Genomic DNA, 27,939 nt, shown 5'->3' with positions numbered 1-27,939 from the left:
GTGCAGAGGTGCAAGAAAAAAAAAAAAAAAAAAAAAAAAAAAAAACAATTTGCCACGGGAAACACGTCACACTCTGAAAGAAGACAGATGAGTAGTCTGATGTGTCTAGGATTAAAAACTTCCGATCATTGTCACCACGCTCTGATCTGAGCGGTACGGATGCATCTGATTACAGCAGTGTTTAGCTCCTCACAGCAGACTGACTGCTGTGATGGCAGTCCCACATACAGCGGAATATGTGTCTCTTCTTTCAGAGCATCAAACGGGGATTTTATGCGTTTAGAAACTGATGTCTCCATGCTGTGTTGCTATCAGTTCTTAGAAACAGTTGTCTGCTCATTGAAGAAAACTGCGATTTAAACACTCTTTTTTCTCCAAAAGATTTGTTTTTATTTTTTATTAAATCAACAGGTCTGTCTTCCAACAAGAAAACGTATAGTGCTGTCTACGCCGCAGTGTTGTTCTTATTATAAGCCACAAAATTAAGTTTTCTCTTGGAGAAACTTCTTCCTGCACTTACTGGAAGCTCTCTGTGTCTAATGTTGTACAATAGCTTTACCTGAGTCTATCCTGTAAAGACGACACACGTATCAGTCACGGTCTCCTTTAGTTAAAATTTCCACAAAATCCCCACTGCTGGTCTCTGGGAGATCGTGTCCATGTTGTCTTCAATGGGACACCTGAGTCAGATTTGTTGGCAAACTGCAGTACACAAGGTGTCATTTAATGAATGACTTTAAAATCAAATAAACTATAACTTTTTTTCCTTTGTTGTTGTCATTCGGTACTCAGCCAAAAACTGTAAATACTAAATAATTGCAATTTCTGGAAGACACATGCTATGTGGATCAATACCTACATGAGATCAGAAAATTTTTTCAGATTTCAATTGCAGATCTAGAGGGCTTTATAAATCAAATTTGTTATTATTATTATTATTATTATTATTATTGATTTTCCTATCTTTTCTTGAGATTAACATGTTGTCCATCACTATTTTATTTTGTAGTTATTCAAATTTTGCACTTTCATTGGCACCTAGGCAACTTTTATTGAGATTTTCTTAGATTAAATAAAATAGTTTGAGACGTCAATCAAAGTTTGATTTATTTCTATTTTAAGAAATGGAAGAAAGTTCAAACAACAGATGCTCCTTTTAGGAATCTGCATTTAATGGACAATGACAAAGGCTGATTTGACAAGTTCAACTCGCATGTTTTTTTTTTTTTTTTTTTATTTTATTTTATTAAAAGAGCTCATAATAAAAATGCTGAGAACAAGTTATTTTGAAGTCAAGTTAATTTCAGCCTTGTTCAATATTTGCATCATACATGTAATAAGAAAAGACAATTGTACAAATATATTTAAGGTGACTCAAATGTTATGAAATTTGCAGAATAAACTTTGGCAAATTGACTGAACGAGTATATAAAAGGAAAAATGTGTAGGAGGCCCGTACTATGCACCTTAAATTACACTTAGAAATCATGTAAAGCATGTGTAAAAAAAAAAAAAAAAAAAAGCATTATCTTATTGTTTAGTTATCACTGGATGGCTGAAGCTCCTGTCGTCTGCCAGAGGGTGCCGACTCAAAAGTTAACACAAGCAATTGGCAGGTAAATGCTGCCCTGATGAGGCCAGGTGGAGGTTCCTCTGAATGTATTTAGCTCCTAAGCTGCAGGGATGGAGAAAGTGAGGCAGACAAGCCCTGCCGGCTGTGTGCCATCAATACATCAGTGGCTTAGCCACCAGATTAATGGCCTCAGAGTGGTCAGAGCCACAAAACTACTCAGTTCTGAGGACTGTGTTCAGTAGAGCTGTGCATAAAGGGAAGTTCAGTTAAAGAGACAGATGAATAGAGGAGGAAGTCTTGGCTGCAGGAATGAGTACATGGGGACCCATTCTCTCTGGGTTTGGCATTTTGGGTAGAGTCATGGGAGGGATAAATCTTAGATATGGTTAGATATGTTCCCCTGCTTCTTTCACTTTCCTGAACTTTTCTCGCTCCACTTCTATTCACAAAGTTTCTGTAGCTAATGGAGCTCAACTCAATGCATTTTTTCCCTCCACCAATGGGTTTTAGACATTGTGTGAGAGGATGATGATGATGATGATGATGATAATGATGATGTGAAGGGCTATTGAATGACATGCAAATTCCTTTTTTTTCCCCTTTGTGTCAACATGACCAAAGTCTGACCCTTAAAAAGAGTGTCAAAGTCAAGAATTTTTATTTGAAATCTTGGAGCCTCTGGCTCTTCTTTGAAAATTGAATAGCCATCTCTTCCTGAATTTCATGGCTCCGGTTGTCCATCCATGTTTTGCCTAATTGCTGTGTGCTGGAGTCCAGTGCAGGGAGTTGTAAATCTCCCGGTGTTATGCAGACAATGTTTTCTCCAGATGGAGAAGAAAAGATTTCATCCTTTTGTAATTAAGCGGTGCAGGCCAGGGTGTCATGCGGTTTTTATTAGGAGCTCTGGAAAAATTGTTTCCCACCTTGTTTTCTCATTATGCCTTTTATTCCTGAATACGAAAGATGGATAAACTAGAATATGGAAACAAAAGACTTTGCAAAGAATATAATACATTTAACAAAATGTATATTATATGTAAAGAACAATGCAGCATTGTGAAAGCTAGTGTGTGGTGGAGACAAAGGACAGACTTATTGTTATGACACTAAAGCTAATGCTTGGTCTCCCCAAAGATGAAGTCAATTTTAATTAGACGAATACTTGCAAACGTTAACTTTGGCAACAATACCATCTGGACTTCAACTGATTTATTTCTGAAGTAGGGTGAAGGATAGTGAACGCCGAGAGGTGAGACTGAAAGATGTCCTTAAAGGTTGGGGACAAGAATGTTCTTTAGCTTCTCGGGAGCACAGATACTTTATGGTTCGAACATTCCTTTATGACACCCTGATGCCCAGAATAGACTCAGTGGTGTTTGAAGAAAAAAAAGAGAGATTAACTACCCTGCCTGAAAGTCCCTCCCAAGCATATCATCTCTCATCTATACTCACCTTAACCTCAGCTTGCTTCATTTTTTTGTGGCGAGCCTCAGCTATAATGCTGCGACACTGTTTCACAGCCCCGCTGTTCTGCAGGTTCTAGCCGTTTTGATTATTTGTCATTTATTAAGTCCTGTTTCTATCTCTTCCTCCATGAGGATCTCCAGTGGACATTTAAGACTCTTTCCTAGATCACACTTCAACATCCCTTTTCTCCGCAACACATATACCGCTTTCTTTTCTTTTTTTTTTTTTTTTTTATAATATCACCAGATCCACTTGACAGTTTTCCCTAAAAATGAATGCCTAATAAATTAAATTCGGATTTCACCTTTAGGTGGCCAGTTTCTCTCACAAAGTAGGAATTTCCCTAAGTTATCCTTCCTTGAAGTGAATCATGTTAAACTAATCTGAGCCATAAGGACGGCCTGTGCAGCTGCAGATGAAATGAGAACTCTGGGAGCTGTTAAAGTTTGGACATGAAATTGTGAGATCTGGAATGCAAATGATTATTCAAATGATCAGTGTTTAATTTGCATGCAGAAAGCCACGAGGGAGAGGGAATCTTATTAAGTTTTGTAAAGCAAAATATTGTATTATTTGTTTATGTTTCAGAAGTGAAAATGTATTAATTTCCCTATTCCAGTGGGGCCTAAATATCTGTCTGAAAATCTCTCCATCTCTCCATCTCACACACACACACACACACACACACACACACACACACTCATCGACAAAGACTTCACCAAACTAGTATTCATCCATTTTAATGATCAAACCTACAAGAGCATGTTTTTGATGGGAAATCTGGGAGGTTTCGCAGAAATAATAAATATTTAACCATAAGAAAATGTCAAAATGTCATTATTGCAATGTCAGTTATTAGAAAATAATTAGGCTTCAATCTTAAAAACTTAGGAATATTTAAAAAGGAAGATTAATTAGGATATTAAATTACTGAAGAATCATATCAGATGCTTGTACACCTCTGTCATCTTGTCTTCCAGATCAGCACAGCTTTTCCTCTAATTTTCCTCCATTTATAGCCTAATTTGCTGATTTTAGTTTTTGCTGTCAAACCTGACTTGTTCATCTCATAAGTTTTAGAATAAACTAGCACTAAGTCTTTTGGACTGATTTTTTTTATTATTATTATTATTATTTTTTGTATGCCAAGTGTTTCTTACTTTACTTTTTAAATTGTTAGGTTAGGACTGTGACTGAGCTGCAGATTTAAGTTGTAGATGACATTTGTGACTGGATAATAGAAGATGGATCAAATCATTTGTTGTGATGTCCTGTTTTGATAATTTATCACAGGAAAGCAGAGTGGCTTACGGCATCGAACTCGCCTCAATCAGTGGACATAGTTTAAAGAGATTAGCCCTTCCATCTGGAAGGGAGGTTAGGGCTTTTTTTAAATGAGAGATCCAGCGTTGGAGTATTCCCAGTATTCAACTTAACTTTTAAATCATTAAACATGATGAAGCCATCTCCCCAAAGTCAGAGGTTTATATACGAAAATCAAACACCATCTGCCATTTCTGATCAGACCCAACAGGCATCAGGCCGGGGTTACCAAGGCAGAACAGGGAAAGCCATTAACTGCCAATCACTGCATCGATCGACAAGCCAGTCCAGCACTACCACCCCGTCCCAACACCCGCGCCCAACCTCTGCCCATGGACACACACGCGCGCACTTCATCAGCCTTTACTGTACATTGAACACGTGCACGAACAGATGCACCCGGGCTTGCTGTCTGTGCATTCTCTGGCTTTATCGTTTGGTCCGGTTTGTATCTTCTGTTTTTGGTCTTTTGTCTAGATTGCAGGACCAACATTGTGCACAGCTCAGATAAAGTCAACCTCGCTTTCTAATGTATCGGATCAGCACAGAATGTGTGGTTGAAGGACAGTCAAGATGCTGTGCAAAAGAACTTTCATTCTGGCCATAGTTTTTTTTTTTTTTCTTTTTAAGGTTTTTATTATCAAAATTCATCTCAGGAAAGTCCACTGCCCCATCAGAATAGGAATGTGTGCTTCGCTCTGCTCAATCTCTGTCCACGTTTTTGGAGTCAACCTTTAGATAAAAAAGGAACTAATAGAGCCAGTGAAGGGCAAAAAGGAAAGAAGAAGATTGATTTTTTTTTTTTTTTCCTCTTTGCCATTTTCAGTACTATTGCCAGAGCGGAGGGTCATTAGAAGAATATTTTCCTACTTCCCAGTTTAATAGAGACGCTGTATATCAGAGTGATCTGGATCAGAGGTCAGGGCAGGGGGGAGCAATTAAAGAATATAGATCCAGAAGCTTGGAGCCTGTTCCATTGTGTATTTGTTGTTGGCAGAAATGGACAGGTGAGCTAAAGAAGAGGCAGAGGCTGTTTGTATTGAACACTGTGGTATTAATTTATTGAATTTTGTTACTGAGAAACTGAAATATTACATTACTTTCCAAGCACAATTCCTTTTACATGCACACCTTTTTGCCCTGTGCAGTCTGCTCTCACTGCGTCAATAATTATTTACAATTTCCCATAAACGAGGCCACTGATGAGTGATGTTTTCCATCTTTAATTGTTTATTTATTTATTTATTGTTATTCATAGCAAATGGATCGTCTTTTTCCTCTTTCTTGGTTTTGGTTAGGTCGGCCCTCTCTGGGGTCGCACAACATCCAGAGACGGAGCAGATATGATGGATGTGGCCTGGGGCCTGTGTGCTCGCTCTGCGTCTGCGGTGGCCTCATCATCGGCCACATGGGGGGAGGGTGGAGAGGGAGGCAGAGAGACACAAACCAGACCAGCCATTTTCTTCATTCTGCTCATAAATATTTGTGTAACCAATTTATAAACAGCAGAGCGAGAGACGAGATCAAAGTGAACTCTAACGCCTATATCTAAAACTCGGGGTTTTCAGCCATTTGCACAACGTGCTCATATCTACGAAGGCCAAAGCAATGGGTTACAGTGTGTTATTTGCAAGAACCGAAAAGCAAGGCTAGTAACAGAGCGAGACACTCCTTTTCTGGTAAAATGAACCAGTTTTGTTTTCTACCACCATATAGCCAAGTCAGAGCCACATCTCACTGTCACTGTAAACCTCAAACCACGCTATTATTATTTTTTTTAAAAAAGATTTTATGCCACCAGTGCCCTTTATCACAGTGACCAGACCGGAAACGGAGAGACAAAAGAGATAAAATGTGCAGAAGATCCCAAGATCTGAAATTGACCTCTGACTTTTGGACCATAAACCTCTTTACTGATTGGTCAAAATGTAAAACTAACTTCATAATTTATTTCAGTAACCCTACAGACAGGTTCAGACAGAATTAGCTCTGTTAAAAACAAGCAGAGCTTATGAGTGCCTTGAGTAGCTGATCTGAGATCAGCGTCAGCAGTGATGGAAATGGGAGTTTAACAACAACAGGATTTGCATCTGACAATATTAAAAGTCCGATAGTTTTCGAGAACTGAGTTTAAAATGATGTTTTTCGATCAAGGATAAAGTTACAGGTGAGATCATAATAACAATAAAGTAAGTGACTGATTTTATGTTTTTCATGAGGTAATTTGATGTTTTATTCATCTTAAAGCTCTGTGTTTTTAATACGCTTTTTTTTTTAATTATGCAGATAAAAAAGTAAAGCTAATGTGATTTAAGCTTGGTGGAGGTGACGTTTTGATTGGTTGTTGGAGCTGCCCACCCAACTCCCCTTCATCTGGCCCAGCCCAATATTGGCGCTAGTGATTAAACCAAATTATTAATGCCTACACTTGCACTGGCAGAACCTGAATTAACTGGTGTTGAACAAGCAACATCATCCAGTTATGACTGGAACTGGTTGGTGGAAATATCCACTCAAAGGGTCAAGTTGGTTCATAGTTTATTTTACCCTTCAAGAGTCTTACACATAAGTCCCAACATTACTCATTAACCTGGAAAATTTAGGTTTGCTTTGGCATTACTTTGCATCCATTACGAAATAGATCAATCTAGTGAGTCCCTTTATTGAATGTACATTTGTTAGACCAACTGTCCAAATGGGGGTTTTGTGAGGAGAAAAGAGTCGGCTGTGGCTTGGTTGTGATAATCTGCATATCTCTGGTACAAACAGACTTTTCATAACTTCATATGTAAATATGAACAGAAAAAAATAACCCTATTTATCTCTTCCCAAATCACTAGTTCTATAGATCCCATTATGTCTCAGTATGCAGCTTCATTATTCAGTCTGTGCTTTATGCAAATACAAGGTGGCAAAAGTTGTTCTGCTTTGCTTAACTGATTAAAAACTTTTAACAGAGGCAGATGTAAAAGCCAATATAAGATGATGTACCATTGACTACTTTAGGATGAAGAATGACAGAGTGAAGGAGTTGCTGTTCAACACTCCATCTGCTCTTGCAAATATCTGCGTTGGCTGTGGCAAGACTTCAGCTCCATTATTATTATTATTATTTTTTTAGGTGGCTTATCTTGCGTCTACTATTATTTTCTGCTGTTCTTCATGTACATGTTCTGTATTTGTTGATTTGTGGATCAGTAGATGATCCAAATTGGTATTTCCAGTCATTACTTTCTTCACCAGGGCTTTATATGTCTATATTTACCAGCTGTTAGATAAACTCTGTCCTCTGTGCCGTCTCTGTAGAGGGTAATTCCGATCAGGTAGGCAGGCAGGCAGGCATTGTAGGAGGGCGTTAGCCTGCAGAAAGTTTTCCCCCCATGGTGTGTCTGAGCTTCTGTGCGGGGAGTTCAAAGTCCTGCTGAACATCAGAGGGCTGATGCTGAGTGAGGCTGACTAGCTGCAGCCTGTGGTCTGGGAAGGGTTACTGAATTATTACTGATGGTTTCAGGGGTAACTGTCCAACCACATGACCGGGGAATATTAATCATTTATTTGATTGTCCGCATGTGCTGATTAATCAAATTGAGTCGGATCCAGAGGATTAACTACTTTATTATTACCCCTGTAAGAACAGATAAGAGGTAAGACTATAAAATATCTTATTCCATTTATCATTTATTTTTAGATCCCCGCTGATGATGGAGAGTTAAAAACTAAGGCGAAATTAGGCAGAACAGCAACACGAGGAAGCTGTTCAGGGAGAAGGAATAGAGGTTTGATGTGAACGGGAAAATTTCTCTCCGCAGGGTTTAGTATTTCTGAAGATAGGGGGAGAAGAGGCACGGCTTATTACTTGAAAAATGGCACAGAAAAAAAGTTAAGCGGCTGGGAGGGAGATGCTGGAGAGAAAAAAGGGGGCGGAGAGATATGAGGAACAGGAAGTTAATGGGAAAGTGATAGCTGTCTCCACCTGGAGTACAGCCTGAGCTGTGTGTTAGGAAGGGAGGCAAAGCAAGGGAAAGAAGGGAGCTTCTGCAGCTGACTCCTTCCCTGTACTCTGGTTTGGGTAAGTTTGGCTCTCGCACCACGTATAGCTAGTTAAACTTATCCAACAACGGCACTTTTTCCTGTTTACCTCACTCACTATCTGTGCAGTATATAAATTCTCAATCTGCCAACTGTTTAATGTGTTATGTCATGTGGTAATGCCTTTGATTCCAACATGCCTCCGTTTGTAAATACAAGAGGCACTCAAAAGGCTGTGGTTTCTTTACAAGCATGGCGCCCCCGGCACTTTGGTAGGGAATGCATTGAGGGAGAGAAGGATTGAAAGAGTGAGGGAGGGAGCGAGAGGTGGTTGGAAACTGTATACACTTCCCGTTGCTCCTCTGCCAACCCCTCTCCCGGCTGCCGCTGGTTGTGCAGGCAGGCGCTGAACAAGAAATGTGAGAAGGAGGAGTATGTCCTCTCTCCTGACTAAACACGGCACCTTAATTATGCACTTTTCAGCAGGTTTTACCTTTAACACTTTCCTCGCCGGGTTGAGATTAGTGCTCACCATGCTTGATTTACTGCACAATTACTGAACAAGAGTTCTACCTAATCAATAAACAGGAAGGGGAAAAGTGGTAGTCTTTGATGTATAGTTTTAAATTTCTTGCACGATTGAGCAGAGTATATGGTGTGGCAGCTCCAGGGGAGCTTGGGTGCAATGCCAGTCTATGAATGAACTTCTCTGCCAGCTGTACGTCTTTGTATTATAGCACAGAATCTCTAATGTTTGTGGCAGGTACCAGGCGACTGAGAAGTGTTTCAAAACTGTAGTACAATAAGGCATGGACATGGTTGTAGTGTTAATTCATAAAAGAAAACAATACACATTTATTGCATCTGCATGATTAGCTAAATAGTCATAGGAGTGTGCTTATGGAATTGATTTTACGCAGAAGTTGGTATTTTTTAAGTTAGTTAATTTAGTTAAGTAGAAAATTTGGAAATTAGCACATTTTTTCACCCAACTAAGTCCCTTACAAAGAATCAAGTTTGAACTTTGAGCAAAGTGAAAGGACCATTCGGGGCCACCAACACCCCTTCTTATTTTGCTGTTGCCCACTACCACATGGTCGTTCTTAACATACTTTGTGTTTATTTTTCTTAAATTTCTGATAAAGAAAAAGCCTTGGTCATATTCGCATCGCAAATAATCTATACCAAACTTCTTTTGAGGACCACTAAAGGCAAGTGTCACCAACAGGTCACCTGTCACAGTTTGAGAATCACACCTTTACAAAGTAGTCATAAACTCATTGACCACTCTAGAAAACATCCCTTTTGTTAGTGCAGATCATGTTAGAAATAAAAAGAAGGAGAAAGAAAGAGAGAGAAAGAAATCTCTTGTTTTGCCTTGGTGTGCTCTATATTTGATGTCCTGGAAACCACCAGAATGACCTCTGTGATGACACTTGCTAATGGCATTTGGAGTTATTTTAGGAAGCTTCAGCTGACTGTTCATCAACACTTTCTGGGGCTTAAAAAGCGTTTTGCCTGCCTGGCCAAAGCAATATGACTCTTCCAATTAGCCTGGTTTATGTTCGATTTTTAGTTATGACAACTATATCTTAGCAGCAATTATACAGCACTCGGAATGATGAGGGTTTAGGTTATTGATGCTTAATTGATCAGTCTGATCAATAAGAACTTTTGTATATTTTTTTGTATGTAAAGTGATTTTTTATTTTTATTTTTTTCAGCTAATGAATGGGCCAAGCACAGGCTCTGTAAGGAATCTGTGTTACTAAAGCAATGTTCATTACTGATCCACCTGGGTGTGTTCATATAAAGAGGATAGGTACCACATAGAACAATTTTTCAGCACACCATATAGATCTATTATAAATGCTACTATCAATCTGAAAAGTTGTTTTTTTTTTGCCGGTTGGAGTTTGGATCCTTCTAGTTAATTTATAATGGTTTCAAGACTTTAGGAATCAAAACAAGGACTTTAAAAGACTGATTCCCAAATGTTTCGTTGAATGAAGGGAACCACTCATTTAGTTTGCATCTTCTTAGTTAAAAGCAGGAAGGAGTTAATAGGCGAAAAGGTGGGTGTTTACTTTTTGAGCTGCTTGATGAACCCTCCATCAAGGTACTTTTCGTACCATGAAGAGGAACCCACATATTCACCCACTTTGTATATTCACCTCCACTCAACCCCACTCATTAATTTTCATTTTAAGAAGAAGACCTCTCAAAGGGCACATTGCTCCTTTTGTCAGTGTAGTGCTGCTAATAAAGATAGCTGCGTACGGCTGGGTTAAATATTGACACAGGCTGAGCACATCATCACTGTTCTTAATTAGCTGGCGTCTCTAGCAAGGCTGTGCGAGGGCAGTGCATGAAAAACGAAACATTTCCCCCACACGAAATCTCGCACCACCCTCCTCTCCTCAAAACATATTTCTATGAATTTTACATAAGAAAGGATACGGGATAGTCAGAAAACATACAGTGTTACAGCTATCACGGCCTTATTGCATAGCCTGGAGCTGCAACCAATTATGTGTTAATGAAATATTTACAATACCAAACTGAGAACGCCAGGGGTGAGAGCGAGATAATACAAGCCTGAGGAGACTGGATTCTGTGTCTTCTCTCCACTCCACTGTTTTGTCTGTATGAAAGGTAGAACAGGAGATTGGCTAATGACAAAAGGCTCGCGAGGAAGAATGTGGGTGCAGCTGCTGTTTAGGGGTTTTTTCAGTCTCCCCTACTGCTGTGGAAACATTTCAGACTGAGAATTCAATAGGCCTTAAGGAAGAAACAGGTAGCTGCAATAGTGACTCACTGAATGTCCAAGTCAGGCATGTTCAGCTTCACCCCTCCAGTCCATGATTTCAACTGGCAACTCTCTCACAGGATGTTGGCATGTGGATCTGCATTCACTGCAGTGTGCGGTGTTTGTTCTCAAGGACTAATTGTGTTTGGGTAATGTTCCTGCTCTGAATTTAATTCTCACTGACTGCATTAATCATTTCAAGTGGTGTTTGCTTGTATCTTAATCCAACACCCTGCCAACCCATGATTCCCCATCTCCGTTTCTTTTTCTTAAGACTATCACCAAACTCTCTGTCATTCTTCATTTCCATCTAACAAGCTCTCTCCTTCTCACATACGAAGCACCTTAACAAGGTGCCGCATCTACCCTATGCTAGGGAAGTGACAAATAACTCATATTTTACTAAAAGTTCAGCTTAGTTACAGTTGTTAATAGGTAAACAGTCATACCACTTAACGTCTCCAGACAGCTCTAAATACTGGTGTTATGCTTTTATTGCAACCTGATAATCCTCTAGATTTCAAGGAAGTTATGCATGCAGGTGTAAACTGATGGTCTGTCTACCTGTTCATTTTAATTCTGTTTGGACTAACTTCATCTGGTTTGTTTGAAAATAATACATTTTCACTTGAGGCTGTGTCAAGTTGTTGCATTCCTAGAACTTGGATGTCTGTGGCATGCTACCGTTGACCCAATTCCTTACATTTGTCTAAAAGTCGGATATATTTACATAGTGGAAATTTATGTTTGATAGCTCTCTTGTTTGAAAATTAAAAAAGAAAAAAAAAATTGAGTTAGGGCTTTGAGGTGTCATGTTTGTGCTTGAGGATTTTGAAGTAGGCTTTTTTTTCTTAAGAAAAATAAAAAGTGTACAAAGTGTTTATTAATCTTTGGTGTATTAATAAACTCTTCATTGTTTCTTGAATCTCTACCTTAATTTGACAAGTTGAAGCATCTGAGTGTCTTATTTATGAGGGAAGTTAGGATGGAGTTGGCTTGGTGGATTGGGTTTGATAAAACGAGCTGAAAAAAAAAAAAAAAAATTAACGCTTAAGTTCTATTGGTTTGACTACGTTTTGACCCTCACCTGGTCATGAGATATGTATCATGACTGAATGAAGACTTGGTTTCAAGCAGGTTGCATTAGATTTCTGTGTTTTTAAAATGGAGTGCAGCTGTCCTGGGAGAGAGCTTTGATTAGAACTACTGCTCCTCCACTCTGAAAGGAGTCAGTTGCAGTGACTTGTGCAATTTACCAGGATGCCTCTTGGGCTCCTTTCTTTGGGGGTTTCCCAGGCACGCCCCAAAAGGCAGAGACTCTGAGGTAGACCTAGAACATGCTGCAGGGACTGTAAATCCAATTTGGCATGGGGACATCTTGGAATCCCCCAGAATGAACTGGCAAGGCCTGGATGGATGCTTCTGGCAGCCCAATAATAGTCGAAGGAATTTTCCTCAAGCCAAAGCTTCTAACTCTAAAAGAAGGAAGAAGTTACATATTATGGTATCTCAAAATGTCAACATCCCTATCTGCTCCAGTATGGGTTCTATAAAATATCTTTCTTTAGTGTGCATGGGGAGTAATTGACTCCGTTGTCCAAAAATGGAGCTGTCATTACGATTTGCCTCACCTGGCTTCCAGGTGGTGCCTTGTCACTACATATGTCAGAAAGTGCGCATAGCAGTTGATGTGGCACCCCATGACTCCACCCTGCTCTCTCCACCTGCAGGTAATCTGGTTGTACTGCAGGTCTGGCAGGCTCCTCCCAGCATGGATTTCATAAAAACTCCAGGAGGTTAAACTGTTAATTAGCTACTGAAAGAAGAGGCCAGCAGCTTGCTGTTAATTTGTTTCACTCGCTTTTTTCTTATTTAGAAAAAACAACAAAACAAAACAAAAAAAATGACATCATTTCCTGCCTGTTTTTGGAGTCAGTTCTATATGTCACAAAAGCTGGACCCCGCTCATTAAAAGGGAGAGAAATGTGTTTATCCGGCTATGATTAAAAGTGTACATTATGTATGTAGAGCCATGCTTATCCAAATGTTCTTAATGAGAGAGACCCTAGGCGCCAGTGTGGGGCTCCTGTGGGCATAGACCCAGGCTCGTTATCACTACACAGGGCATTGATCTCTCAACCGCCTGCTTACTTATCCTCCCTCTCCTCAGCCTTTCAAAAACAGCGAGCTGCACATGAATTATGTGGACACATTGATCAGCTGATTGAGAGCTATTGTTTAGAGGCCCGGGTCATTATTGAAGGAGGGATTACCCAACTCTTGTTTTGTGCGTGCATGTTGGAGAGTGTATTACTCAGCTCCTTGTCAAAGCACACGCTCCTTTTAGCTCACCTTAGACTTGCAGCGGCTGCACAAATGTTCGTGCACACTTGGACACGAGGAAGCACATATGCTTGAACCTACACAATCAACGTGGCCCAAATGACTGGCTACATTGATTGCCTTCCATCTGCAATTATGTTCCCATTGTTTACTTTGCAGCATCTTACTCCTTCAAACGGAATTCAATAATTATTGCTTTATTTAATGTAAAAGTAAGTAAGAGTGGTGGGTGTGGAGCACCAATAGCTGCGCTGTCTTTAAGTGTGTCCATGACCACCCCTCCAAAAAGGACTCTGTTTCTATGGTTAATGTTAAGTAAATTCTCTCCTAGGACATCTAGAGTTATCCATCTTTACCTTTCTAATTTTCCTAAGGCCACAGAGGTCCGTTCCGCTCCTGTATCCACTCCAAGAGACAAATATACAGGCTGTTTTTATCCACCGGTAGTGATGGATCATTTCTGCAGTAAAGGAAGCAACATAGCACATTATGGGCTTTGAGACACAGGGACAGGATGCAGTGGAGGGGTGGCTGGGATTAAAGAGCAAAGGGAACGAAAGGACACGGGTGGGGATGAGGTTCAGGAAGCGGTAGGTATGCAGTTTATGCCTGGAATACACAGTCTCCTTAAGCCACAACCTAACTTTTAGGCGTGTTGTAACTCGCTGTGCCTAATTCAAAGCAGCCAATGTACTTGGCACCCAGTGGGGGCCTTTGTGGTTTAAGCTGTTGTTCGTGCTGCTGGCAGACAGAACATCACCAGCCAAAACTGCAAGAACTGACTGCTACTCGTAGTCACTGCTTTGCTAAATAACCGGCTTGTGTTCCAGGGGAATCCCGGTGCACAAGCTATGATAATCAAGATCCCAGTAGATTTCTGTGAATGGACTTACTCACACACACACATACGCACGCACGCACGCACGCACGCACGCACGCACACACACACACACACACACACACACACACACAGGCTGACAAACTTTTTAGGTTTTTCATTTGATTAAACTATTCTCAGCTCTGTATCTATATGATCATACCGACAAGGAGTGTTTTCTTCTGCTTCTTACTGTTGTGGGCTTTTCAACGCCACAGGACGCTCTGCCTTGTCTTCCTTCATAGAAACATAACGGTTATGTCATACTTTATAACTACCGCTATGACCTCACTGTGGTCGCATAACAAAAGGTGCTGTATGACTTATTCCAACAGGAAGTCAAAACCTGTTTCGTACCTCTGTGATTTCAATGATCTAATTTTCTCATGTCTGCCTTGTTACAGTACTTTGCATGGCGTCAGGTGTGAATTGTAGCTTTCTAAACCATGTATGCCTCTCATAAAATGCACGCATGCGTGTGCCCACACATACACACGCACACACACACACACACACACGCACACACACACACACACACACACACAGAGAGGAGAGCTTTTAGTGCTGAGAATCAGGGAGACAATTACAAAGCAATATCCAAGCAGATACTCGCTGGCTCTCACAGGGAATTTGGCAGCTCTCTTGGAATTGATAGCTATTTAGCTCACAGATAGTAATCTGTTTTAATGCATTAATTTTGTATTAACAGCACTGCCAAATTTAATGGTGGAAATTAGGCTATGATCATAATGGCATGTGACTGTGTGAGTGTGTTTTTGTGTGTCTGTGTGTGAACAGTCCTGATGCTCTTTTTGTCTATACTTTTTGCATGTGTTTGTTGCAGGCGCGTGCTATATTACCGGCTCCTTTGGGAGCCATTCTTTGAAATTACCGGCTTTCTTTCTCCCTTCCACCCTTCCAGTAATACCCCCTTAATCTTGTATTAGCTGGACTCTCCCGGCAACCACACTATTCTGTGTTAAAGGTGCACTTTTACTTTGCATTTAAGTGGCTGGAAATGCAGATGTATGCCGTGCCCTGGGTGGGCGTCGTAACTGATACAGGCGTGTGTGTGCCCACTCAGAGGGCAAGGAGCAGCGTGGAGTTGTGAGAGAGAGGATGGGGTGGTGCCCACACCGCCCCTGTCCCTCTTTACCTGAAAAAGCGCAGAGCACTGCTTCAGCCTCCACAATGAGAGATGAGGGCCTTCATCAGGGAGAGAGGTTTAAAACGCCTCGATTGCAATTTTAGACCATGAAGATAAAATAAAGCTGAGAACTGGACCTTTTACTACTATGAACACCTACGGTGCCTTGCAAAAGTATTGACACCCCTTGAACTTTTTGTTACAAGTACTGTGCAAATGCCGGTACTTTACCGGGAGTTTATTTAATAGACTACTAAGAGTAGTACATAAATCTGATGTTCAAAGAAAGGGTGAAATGATGCAACAAGAAACCTTGAAGCTGTGGCGTTCATTTTTCTTTAGTCTGCTTTGATCTTGGAGCTCGTAATAAAAATCTAGTGTAGTCAGTATGAATGCAGTTGTTTTGGTTCTGGAATCTGTTGTGGTCAGATCAAGAATTAACTTTTTGTTCCACATGCAGAGTTTCCCTTCCCATCGGTGGAAGGGAAACTAAAGCCACACATCGCTGTTGACACAGACTCTCACTGTGAAACATGGCAGTGGCAGCATCATGCTGTGTGGATGTTATTCTTCAGTAGGAACAGGAAAGCTTGAGGACTGGAAATAACTAAAAATCAGAATAAAATTGATACTCACAGACAAATTCTCCAGTCTGACTGAGATCATGCTGTTTAATAAAAGGATGAAGGATAACCTTTAGATGTGCCAAAATAGACAAACTACAATAGACATAAAATTGTAAGTTCAGCAGAGGGTGTTTCTATGAAATATTGACTCAGGTGGCTGGATACAAACACATGCCACGCTTTTCATATTTCATTTCAGGAAAAAAAAAAAAAAACTATTTTGAAAAGCATTAATTATTTTTTCTCCAGTTTTTCACTATGCACTTCTTCCATTAGTTTGTCACCTAAAATTACAACAACACTCCAAGTCATGATTGTGATTTGATGAAGGGTAAAGGAAATACACTTTCGTGAATAGCGGTTGGATGTTTTAAGATTCTTGTTGATGGACTAATATGTAGAGTTCTGTCCCTTTCCATTAGCATAAATTACATTTTGTTTAAAATAATTGTCACCAATCAACTTATCGTTGCGAACATGTTTTGTTTTACACATATACTGTTATTATGCTTTTAGTATGTCTCGCTTTTGTTGCTTTACAGCCGGTCTTGCATTAAAATCCCTCAGCTGCACACCCACTACTTAAATGCGGTAAGTGCTACTGAAATCACTGCAACCGAGGCAATCAAGCGCCCACACCCCCGGCCCAAAGCACCACGGCACCCCTCCTGTTGGGGCCTTGATAGGGCAGTAAGAGACCCCAGAGTCAGGCAGCACAAGTCCTCCTAGGCCAACATGACTTTTTCATTAAGCTGCCAAATTCCTCCTCTCGAGTTGGAGGTGATTTATCAACCGGGGACTTCATTGAAGGTTCATAGGAAACAGACACAAGCCCCGTCTCATGCATTATTATGTTTCACATTCAAAGTGTGGATGTCTGAGTGAGACCTGGAGCTGGCCTGAGAGAATATCCAATATATATTTGTGCTTTTAGATGTGATCCCAGGAATCTCGCATGGATAATTCAAGGAATCAGAGGAAGCTTGTGAGCGTGATGATCAGAGGGGCTGCTGGCTGTCTCTGTGCCGCTCTCTTATGCAATACACAATTATGCCTAAGACTTAGGTCCTGAATGCTAAATGAGCAGAGACCACCTCGCTCTTCATTAGGCATGATTCCCTTCCTGTTTCACTGACGCAGGAATGCCCCAGACTGCTGCAGGTCACGGCCAATGCAGAGATGGTGAAAGTGTTGGTTTACAGGTGTAATCATTTGAGATAGTAGACAGAGCTACAAGCAGCAGGGCAGGCTGCTTTTGGCCCCACTGAGACCATCTCCCTGACCAGTCAGGGGTGAATTATGGTCGATTGCGGGGCAGGCGTTCTCGAGTTCACTCCTATATAAACCTTGTGCTTTTTATGGGGAACTATAAAACTCCCAGGATTCCCCCCCCCACCCCCTTCCTCATGAGACTGGCTTTGAAGTTGCAGTCAGGTGCTGTCATTTTTTAAAACTTGTCTTCTCGTAGATTTTTGGAGCCTTGAGTCATTTGCGGCAGCAGCCCTTTTTAATTCAAGACATCTGCTGCGACTAAAAGCAATTTGACTGATTTGCTGTCATCTATAACTGAATCTGTCTCATATTTCCCTCTACCTTATTTCTGATGCAATATTTGTGTAGAGCGCAAAAAGGAGGAGAAGGAGGAGGGCCCCCACAGTACCCAGCAACACCTATTCATGACATCATGGATGGCTTAAAACGAGGCGAGAAAGGAGAGCACACAGAGCTTTTTACAATCACCTAATAACTCTATTACACTGAGCTGTGGGGCTCACAAAGAGGAAAAAAAATCTCCTATTCCTTTTCCTGGAAGCGGTGTCTTAATGCACATTTTAGGTGTAGAAGTGAGAAATGTGAAACCAAAAAGAATGAAACACAATAGCTCAGAAAACCCCATGGCAACATTACAATATTGCCAGAAAATTAAACATTAGGAGAAAGGGACAAAAGCATTTTAGGGAGGCATAATATTGTTATGACTCTTTTTTCTGTACCAGGCTGTCAACACCTGATTTGAAGGTAATGCAGTTAAATGTGTGATATTTCCATTGCTTTTACGTCTTACAGCCAACGGAACGGGCCATCTAGTTCAGGAGAGGGTAGCTCAATTTCCTTTTCATAAGTAGAACCATATTCTGATCATGCAGGTGAACATTTAGGGCAAATAAAGTTAGAAGATTATATTCTGAAGGTGTGGGGTGAAAAATACTCAGCAGTCAGCTAAAAGCAGTCGATTTGTTCTCTAAGCTTAATCGTACCCAGGCTTAGGTTTCCACAAACCATTTTAGTTGGTTTTAAAGTCGTGGTGCGTTCCATGTCCTGTTCGGTTTTTCTTTCATTTCTATTAATAACTTGTTTGTTTAACCATCCCCTTCAAACACTGGACATTAAGGGAGAGAAGATCATTTTAATGGGATACAACGTTGACCAGTCTTTGTCTTAATTTGTCCCAGAAAAATAGATGGACATTTTTTTTTTACTCTTTTAGCCAATAAGCTCACGGTAATAAGGCATCATTTTAGAAGTTTTTAGAATTTAAAAACTTTGACTTTTCAAATCATTCAAAAATAACTGGAACATGATGACGTTAACAAAGATATTTTCCCCTCTCAAAACGTGGCGCACACTACATACACAGGAGTCGAGAAAATTAAAGGGAAGAGAGGAAAACTTGGGAGCTGACATTGATTCTATCCACAGAAATCCACAGCAAGACATCCCAGTTTCATACGAGTATGACAAATGACAGGCGTGACACATACAGAGTGAGGGACTTTTATTGCATACATGCATCAGTGTGATGCTTTAGGATAATGGTCAATAACTCCGTTGCTCACACCAGGCCCAGCCATATTGTGTTGGCCTTGCATCATTGATTGAGTCATGCAGGAGGTAATTAGATTGGGGCTTGGCGGTGTGACGAGTGGTTGTGGTGGCACGGTGTCACTATGGGGTGTTATGCATGTTGTGACTCTATAGAGGGACAGGCTGGAGGCCGGACAGGGCGTGCTGTTAAGTGTCGGGGTCAATACCGATGCCGATTTTCTGTTTTGCGAAGATTGTCCTCCTGTTGGGGAATGTTCTGTTTTCCCTCAGATTGCACTCAGTCCCCCCCCCCTCCTGCCTCGCCACAAGCTGACTTTGCCTCTGTTTCTCTATGAGAGCGAGAATTTAACTCGCTATGATCAATATTTAGTATCCCATGCGTGAAACAGGCAGATGTTTGGAGTTTCCTTTTTCAGAGACGGGAAGCTTCTGTTGAGTGAAGGGGATCAATGCTTCCTTCCGTCTGTGAGGCTGCGGACCCGCGGCTTCTGAAGGATGGCTGATGCTATTCCTGCCCACCCTTGGGCCCCCTGAGATTTGCGTGCCTCCCTGGCTTCTCCTGTCCTGTTAGCCCATGAAACAGACACTCACTCAGACAAGTGTGCAGTCCAAACAGTTGTCTTGAAGTGAAAGAGGTCTGGATGTTAAACAACGGGCCCGTGATTGGGAATTGATTTGTTCATTTGCCAGCTGTGTGAGTGAAAGTGAGTCGGTGGTGCCTGGCCAGCTATCTGCCATCCACAATAACTTCTTTCTTCTCTCTCCTTCTCGTCTCTCTCTCTCTCTCTCTCTCTCTCCTGCTCCGTCGTCCTTCTTTCCTCCCTCAGCACCTGCAGCAGCACGAAAATGCGGTGGAGGGAGATGCCTGCTACTACCACTGCGTGCTGTGCAACTACTCGACCAAGGCCAAACTCAACCTCATCCAACACGTGCGCTCCATGAAGCACCAACGCAGCGAGAGCCTCAGGAAGCTTCAGCGCTTGCAGAAGGGCCTGCCGGAGGAGGACGAGGACCTCAGCTCCATTTTCACCATCCGCAAATGCCCTTCTTCAGACACAGGTCAGGACATGACCTTTTGGCTCTTTACGTGTGAATTTCTTTGTTTTTTATTCTTTTATGCAGCTTTATTCATGAACTGTCATCAAGTGGCTCAGTCAAGAAGCTTCATATGTCCTATCTGACGCGCGCACCTGAACCTCTCGATTTTCGTGTTACTGTTTTTGTTTATTTGAATATTCCTACTTTTGGACAGCCCTTTTACCCTGATTGAACTAAATGACAAAAATAAGCAAAAATAAGCATAACTTTTTTTCCATTCAATTTTTAGCTGCAAATATGATTTGCTACAAAATATTCCTGCCAAGGCACAACTCCCTGTTAATGGAAGCTGTCCCTTTTTAGCCATTAGAGACACATTAAGATAGAACATTATGTATGGAGAAGGAGACGCTGAACAACAGCAGTGGCTTTCTAAACAAGTACACCAAAAAACAGACACTGCCTCAACTGTAGCTCGGCAAAAACAAAGTGACTCCACTGTCCATTTATTACGGACTGATTAGGAGGAGTGAGCTGTGGTCAATTAACACGCTTTCTTAGTAGAGATTTGGTTTTCTAATCACTTTAAGTTCTGTGTCTTGACAAAGGGCCTCTATTGTGTGTCCCTCCAAGAAGGAACCATTTACTTCCCTCGCACACATACTCGCTGTCTGTGTTATGTGGGTGAAAAAAAAAGGGGCCAGCCTGTGAAGACGCTTTGTTCCAAGGAGGCAGGGATAATGAAGCCAGCGGCCGGGAAATTGCGCAAAAGGCAGTCACAGATCTGAAGCAAATCATTAGAGAACATATTTAGCTGAGCAATTAGGGACAATTAAGCTTTCTGCTCACTGCACTCCAAATATGTTAATGACTACAGTACAGTGGACAGGCGAACATGCAAAGGCAAGAGGAAGGGGCATTTAGGTTAAAAGGGATGGGGGTAGGGATTTTTTTGTTTTTTTTGTTTTCAGGATAGAAGAGTTGTGCTGTTTGCAAATTGTTTTTAGTAAATGATAGGCCATTTACGTCATCCTCTTCTTCTTCTTTTTTTTTTTTACTTTTACGTCTTAGATGGCCATATCTGTGTCCAAATTAGGAATTCAAGCCTTGAGTCAGGCAGTGTGCATTACACATGTACAAATGCTTACAGCCCTTCAGAACCTCATCGGATTACAAGAACCCTCACTTACTAAAACAGACCACTGGAACCTTTTTCCTGTCAGGGTGTTTAAAGGTTCACCATGCAGTTTGATAATGACTCAAGGACAAAATTAATTGTAAAGCCTACAGCTTTACTGTAGTGTTTAATTATTTGAGGGAGTACAAACTGGCTTAGATGTATCATTGACTAAATGTTTCCTTCATACTTTGTACTGAATTTCCACATGCCAACTGGACTTTCAGTGAGAATAACTAGAATGTTATCAAAAGTAACATTCCAAAGTGATTATTATTATGACTTTCTTTTTTTCTTTTTTTTTTTAGAAATTTTGAGTTTCAAGAATCTGCATGGACTCAAAAAAGTTGCTTCTCATGTTTCTCTATCTGGTTAGTTTTCTGTTGACACTATTGACACACATCAATCAGGTGCTGAAAGTGTTACTGTCTGAAAACCCCAGTGAGTGCTGTTTGGGATAAATCACTTCCTTTGTTCTTTTATATGCTCATGTTTGTGAGTTTAAGTTGGTATTGTTGCCACCTATTGGCAGGGCATGGGCACTCCATCATTTTGGGACAGAGTATCTGTTTCTGATCCGGTCAAACATTCTTTTCCAATTAGGGAAATGATCCAATGAAGATCTTCTAGTGGTAACATGATTTAGACACTTACTACTCGTTTTACTTTTCAGTCTTTGTCAGAAATATTTTGTCTAAACATGTACAAGATCAGTGTAAATTGTTGTAGCCATGTTTTTTTAGCAGTATCTGTCTTGAACTTCAGATATAAGCAGTTTTAGTAAAATTACCATAATGAGATTAAAATTTAATTGTCTTGCTTTTGTAATATAAAGCTTTACTAACTGTTTCTATCCTCTTGAAACAATAAGATTTTAGTAAATTAGCATTTGTCCCCTAAATTCAAACCGCTCATCCAAACTTGAATTTTGTAGTTGCAAACTGTTATTGTGGAAATAATTAGATTTGATTAAAATTAAATAAGTAAACGAATGCAATTTCCCAGAATAAAGACTTTTAAAAGGCCAATGTTTGGTGCATGTAGACACATGTTATTTACAACATAGGAAAAAAACTTTTAGCAATACCCTTGAAGAAATATAGTTGTGATGTTTATTTTACTCTTCTGCTTTCCAAAACTATGATCAAATTCAAGATCAGTGACTGTGACCCAGTATTATTTACTGGAGTCAATTATTTAGCAACACCCCTGTTTGTTTTGCACAGTGAAAACATACTTATTTTGATTTAAATCACCACAGTGACAGTCTTCAACTGTAATATCCAAAAGTGCTTACTTTGCACTTTCTTCTGGATAGCCACAGCTGTGTAGTTTGCCTTGAAGCAGCATCCTCTTTTCTGAGCCTGAGCCTTTCCTTCTTTTGAGCAATACTTCATTATTCCCTCTCTGTCACTTATTTTAAACTTCTGTCTTTTGTATTTCTGGTACAGTTGCTACAGTGGCTGAACACTAACTGGTTTCTGAGCTGATCAAGGATTTTTGAGTCATCTATTTGGGTCTTATTACTTTCTGGTTTGATCTAGGAACTCTTTCTCTGCCGGTTTAGGTTTATACCTCACTTCCTCAGATAACCTTCAAAATAAAATAAAAAATAATCATTTATTATCAAACACATGTTGCAAATATTGACAGGAGGTAGGAAATCTCTTACTTTTTTTTTTTTAACAACAAAGGCATAATTCTGAACTAAATCACTGAGCACTATGGGTATATTACTTCTTTCCACATTGTGGCTTCTCATGAGGATGCAGCAAATATGGACAACTGGAATTTGGAGCCTCAAATCCCCACTGAGCATAAAGTCCAAAGAAGGCAAGGACAGCAGAACTTTTATTTTTAATTAGAAAATACATGCACAAAAGTCCCTGCATTGTTTTCATTCTTGCATATACTATAAATGTGCTGCTGAGGCATGTTGCTCTGTGGCCCCACCTTCATTTGTTTTCTTTAACCCTTTATCTGTGGCGAAACAAAGGAAGTCTCCAAGGGACCTCAGCCCCACACATCTGCCATGTGTGCAGAGGTCACTGAGTAAACCTCGTGTTTGACTTAAACCAAGACACCCGCACTAATCTGTAGTTTTTAAGAAAAGTGGCTCAATGTGAACAGATACTCAGAGAAGATGGCGACATGCATGGGACACATTCACGGGTGATGACAGGTGCTCCTGGAGCCTGAGAGCAAAATGTGTTGTGCATTTAGATGTTCAGTGGAAAAAAAAAAAAAAAAACAGCGAGGCAACCGGTGCTAGATGTCATCTTTCCAGGCTCTCTACATAGAAAGTCATATGGACACTCAGAATAAAAATGGATGCAAATCCAGATGGAAAAACATGTTTGGGTAGCTCCTATTTGAGAACTATTGGCACACTCCCACCTATAATGACTCTATTTCAATCGAATGATACTCCCAGGGCATATAGCTCTGTGACACATTGGGGTTTCGTCGCACTTAATCAAATACAATTTTTTTTTTTAACATAGAGCAGAATGAGAGCATGACTTTAAAAAGGGCAAAGTAAACTGAAGAGTGACGCTTGGTTTTTGCCTGCCTACGAAATAGACGAGGAGACAAAAGCAGGGGCGCAGAGTGTTTGAAGATGGTGAAATATTAGTATTTTTCTGGTGTGTGTGTGTGTGTGTATAAATGTGCGTTTTTATGCATGTGTATGAAGGAGGCAGAGATGGAGAACAAACGTGGCTGACAGTGAGGATTAGCTCCTGCTGTAAATCTGCCTCAGTCACAGATGGCAGGCCCTTGATCGCTGGGCTGTGACGGCTTGGCTCTCTTCGCAGAAGGAAATCCCTGTCTGCGAGTCAGAGAGGCTGGAAAGGAGAGGAACAGGGCTGGGGCCACCTGGGAAGTCACCAGTCATTGTGTCTTGTCTGAGTGAAAGTAAATACTTGAGCGTTCTAAGTTAAACAATTGTTTTTGGAGGTCTTATTCTTCCGTTTGTTACACATACTGCTATGTAGTTCTTCTAATTGAAGCGTGAAGCCCCCAAGCTGGATCAGCATCTCTTCGTTTGCTACTTTTAGAATCTGTCTACATGCCTGCAAACATCACTGCCTTTTTAATTTCATGCGTAACATTTAATGACCAAGACAGCAGATTTCTGAGATCTCTGTTTCTTTAAATAAGCTGTAAGTTAGCTCAAAAACCGTGCCTGTCGAATGCTAGACTAAGATTCGACCATCCAAGTCCAAGAGGCTACACGTTACTTTTAAGAAGAGTTTTCTTAGAATTCCAAGATTGCTTCTTTCATTAAAAATATGTTCTGAAAGTATTTTAGTTTAAATATGAGTCTTTAATACAGTGTTAGATGTTTTTCTTTCTTATAGGAAACTGTTGTGTGTGCCAAGTGTGATACTTAAGTATTTAGGTATAATTCATGAGTCAGCTGTTTTTAGTGAATTTCTGCAATAAGTTTCTCTTAATGCATACGATTCTGACTTTTTTGTTTGACGAAAATCTTATGAATGCATGACTATAAAGGCCGAACGTTACAATGAATGAATGATACAAAAAGGAAAGTATTTTGGGTTTTGTTTTCTTAATGCCTCCAATAAACCGGTTTTTAATGTAGAACTTTATCCTATTTTTATAGCAGACAATAAATAGAATAATCCGTAAAGATGAAAAAACAACAACTGATGAATGTGGAAAATAACTTTACAAAGCATAGATGACAAATTAGTTTTTTTTTAATGGTACTTAATTGACTTACAAAATCTAATATACTGATTATCCTACAGTTTCATCTTCTGCTTCTGATCATTTTTGCACCAGATCAAAGATGAGGGTTTTTTTTTGTTCCTTTCTTTCCTCTTCTCTCTTCTCATACAATCTGTGACCTGTGGCCATGCTACAACTTTGAAATTCAGGTACAATCAGAGGTGAGCCAGGCCACGCTTGGATGGCATGCGACGTCCAGAGTCTGAGCTTCTGCTCCCCACAGGCAAGAGAGAAACAGACGGTAGCCGTTTCTGGAATGTCCTTCTTTATTCATGCTTGTTAAAATGCAAAGCGAACCTTTCCAGAAACAGGATATTGTAGCCCCCAACCACCAGACCCTTTCTACATGCCACATTATGGGCAATCTGAAAGTAAGTTGTATGGGCAGACACTGCTGCAATGCGCTTTTAATAAAGACCGTTATTGCCCCACTGATGCAGAGTGGATATGAGGATGAGGGCTGTGCAGGCCTGGATGAGCAGGGCCCCAGAGGGCCCACAGCTCACTCAGACCTCTGTCAGTCGCCTGCCTTCTAATCCCTGTCCGAAGGGCATCAAGGCAGCATAGGAAATTGTTTGCTGTCTGCATAACGTGCCAGGAAATTCATAAATGCATTACTTTTCATTTTGAAAATATTACAGAAGACTAGACATTTATTAAAAAGCCAAAATGATGGCTTTATAGATTTTCCAGTGTAGGATTTTAGCATTTATGTGACCCCTCTGCTAAAACTACCACACTGAAGTCTCCTGCCTCCTCTATCACTGGCTTGATATAAAATCCTCCCTGTGCCCCTCTTGTTATGGCAAATTGACCTAAGAGCCACCACTCGAGCTGCGCACAGGAATGTGTGGTGTTCAGATTTTCATTGCCGCTCCAGACTGACGCTCTGTCCCTGCCAGATGATCAAAAGACGACAGACAGGATATTTGTGAAGTGACGGAGAAACTCTGTTAGTTTGGCAGCAGAGAGCCGAACCCATGGCAGGACCTCCGAGTTTGTGCTCTGTTTGTTTTCTGGCCTGTGCCTAATTTCTTTCACTGTCAGTTATGTCACGTGGGTGTAAGTATGCACCAGATTTTACTTTGCAAACTCACATGCCCATAAACGAGGCACACACCTAGGTGTCTGCACTGAAATCCAGGCCATGTGTGGCTGCAGGAGGCTCTCCCTGTCATCGAGACCATTTTTAGAGGAGGCCGAAAGCACATTATAATATTGGTTTCCCCCTCTCTTGTCATTACGGCGCGCTCTCTTTGAAAGCTGATCCAAAAGATAGACAGTCCATCAGGAGACTGTCATCTCATTTGTACTTACTAAACGTGTTAATGAGTTCTATTTTCGGGGGCCAGAGGCTTTGCTGCTGGATACTGGAGCAGGGGTGGCGATCAGTGGTGTGAGGTGCTGGATTGAATGATCCGGAGGAGCTCGCCGGGAGGAGACGGGGGTAATGCAGTAGCCTCGCTGCCCCTCATGTCAGTCACTCAGAGTGACCACAGCCTCCACAGGGTCTGTCAGTCAGGGCTGAGGCGGGAAGTCTGTGGTTACAGACAGACAGCGGAGGAGGGAATAGATTAGGTGCCAGAGACATAATGGTTGTGATGGGTTTAATTATAGCAGCGGTCATGTCTCTGTCACAGGTAGATGAGATGAAGAAGAAACAGATTTCCAGCTTTCAGATGAAAGTTTTCTGTTTATGAATGTAAGAGTTTTTATACACCTGTCTTACCGAGTAAACAGCCAAGCGGTTATAATTCGCCATATAAGTGTGTTCATGTCATGTCAACATTGGCTTGTTAAGGATGACTTATTCTGAATAAAAACATATTTTAACGTTTTTAGCCAGAGTATCTTGTAATTTTTGTAGTCTAAATCATTGTTGTTTAACTTTTCGGAGGATTTTTCTCTCTCCATCTTGAACGTGTGCCTGACCGTGACCGCATTTTATGCGTTGTGTTCGTAAAAACAAGAGGAATGTTGACACGTAGAGGACAAAAGAAGAGGTCGAAAACACCTACAGCAGCAGATAAACAAAATCTGAAAGTCATGAATAAAATAAAACACAATTTAAAAAAAACAACAACAAAACAATACCTTAGAGTAAGGCTGCACAATATGTTGCGCATACGCCATCAACAAAATACCAGTGTGTGCAATAATCATATCACAAAGTACTGTTAGGAGGGCAATAATTGTTACCTGATATATTCTAAGTGTATACTATACCATATGCTGCACCAGTTGATTGTTTTATTGTGTTAATTCACAGTACAAAGACTCATGTTGCCATTTTATGTAATAGACCGAGAAAAAGTAGTCTTGTGAAATAGAAGAAAAATACGTATAAAGATATTAAATAAATATATATTTTTTAATAAAAAAATCTTAAATTGCTTGAAAACCTTAGGTCTGTTAGATCAAATCCATGATTTGCCAACTCCTCAATGTTTTCTGCATCCTATTTTTGCAATATGTCTGGGTTTACATTGAACTGTTTGCTTCACAAAGTAGCTTTGGGTTTTTGCCCTGTTATTGGAAGGGGAACCTCAGCCCAACTCTCAAATCTTCTGTAGCCTCTAACAGGTTTTCTTGCATATATATCATTATCTATTTTTATCTCTGAGCAGCTTCTTTGTGCTGCTGAAGAAAAGCATCCCCATAGCATAATGCTGGGACAACCATGTGTCACAGCCAGGATGGTATGCAGGGTTATTATCCCACCAAACACATTGTTTACGTCTAGGCCAAAACAATACATTTTGGCCTCATTTTAGTAGATCGTGTCATGGTTGTCTTATAACAGTGGCATTCTTCTTGCTGCTCTTCCATAAAGTCTATTTTAGTAGAGTGCATTATGAATAGATTTACATACAAATAATTCTCCTCTGTAGCTATGCTAAAGGTTACAGTAGAAGTATTGAATGTCAGTTTAGGTGGAAGGCCATGAT

General features: G+C 40.5%; 1 protein-coding gene across 4 annotated transcripts in view; it reads left to right on the top strand.

Annotated features, from left to right (window-relative positions):
• Positions 1-27,939, top strand: part of zfhx3b (zinc finger homeobox 3b) — a 311,598-nt gene that overhangs the window by 234,425 nt on the left and 49,234 nt on the right. For 3 of the 4 annotated variants that reach the window (XM_016680891.1, XM_016680890.1, XM_007570444.2), the window contains one exon: positions 19,848-20,079. In XM_016680891.1, coding sequence (XP_016536377.1) covers positions 19,848-20,079 — 232 coding nt within the window. Of the gene's footprint in view, positions 1-8,347; positions 8,433-19,847; positions 20,080-27,939 lie in introns of those variants that run through there. The other variant, XM_007570445.2, reaches the window with a different exon arrangement.

Source organism: Poecilia formosa, unplaced genomic scaffold (assembly GCF_000485575.1).
Source record: "Poecilia formosa unplaced genomic scaffold, Poecilia_formosa-5.1.2 Scaffold261, whole genome shotgun sequence".
In the NCBI taxonomy this organism is placed as follows: domain Eukaryota; kingdom Metazoa; phylum Chordata; class Actinopteri; order Cyprinodontiformes; family Poeciliidae; genus Poecilia; species Poecilia formosa.
The sequence above is the reverse complement of the archived record's forward strand: the minus strand, read 5'-3'. Positions and strand labels throughout refer to the sequence as shown.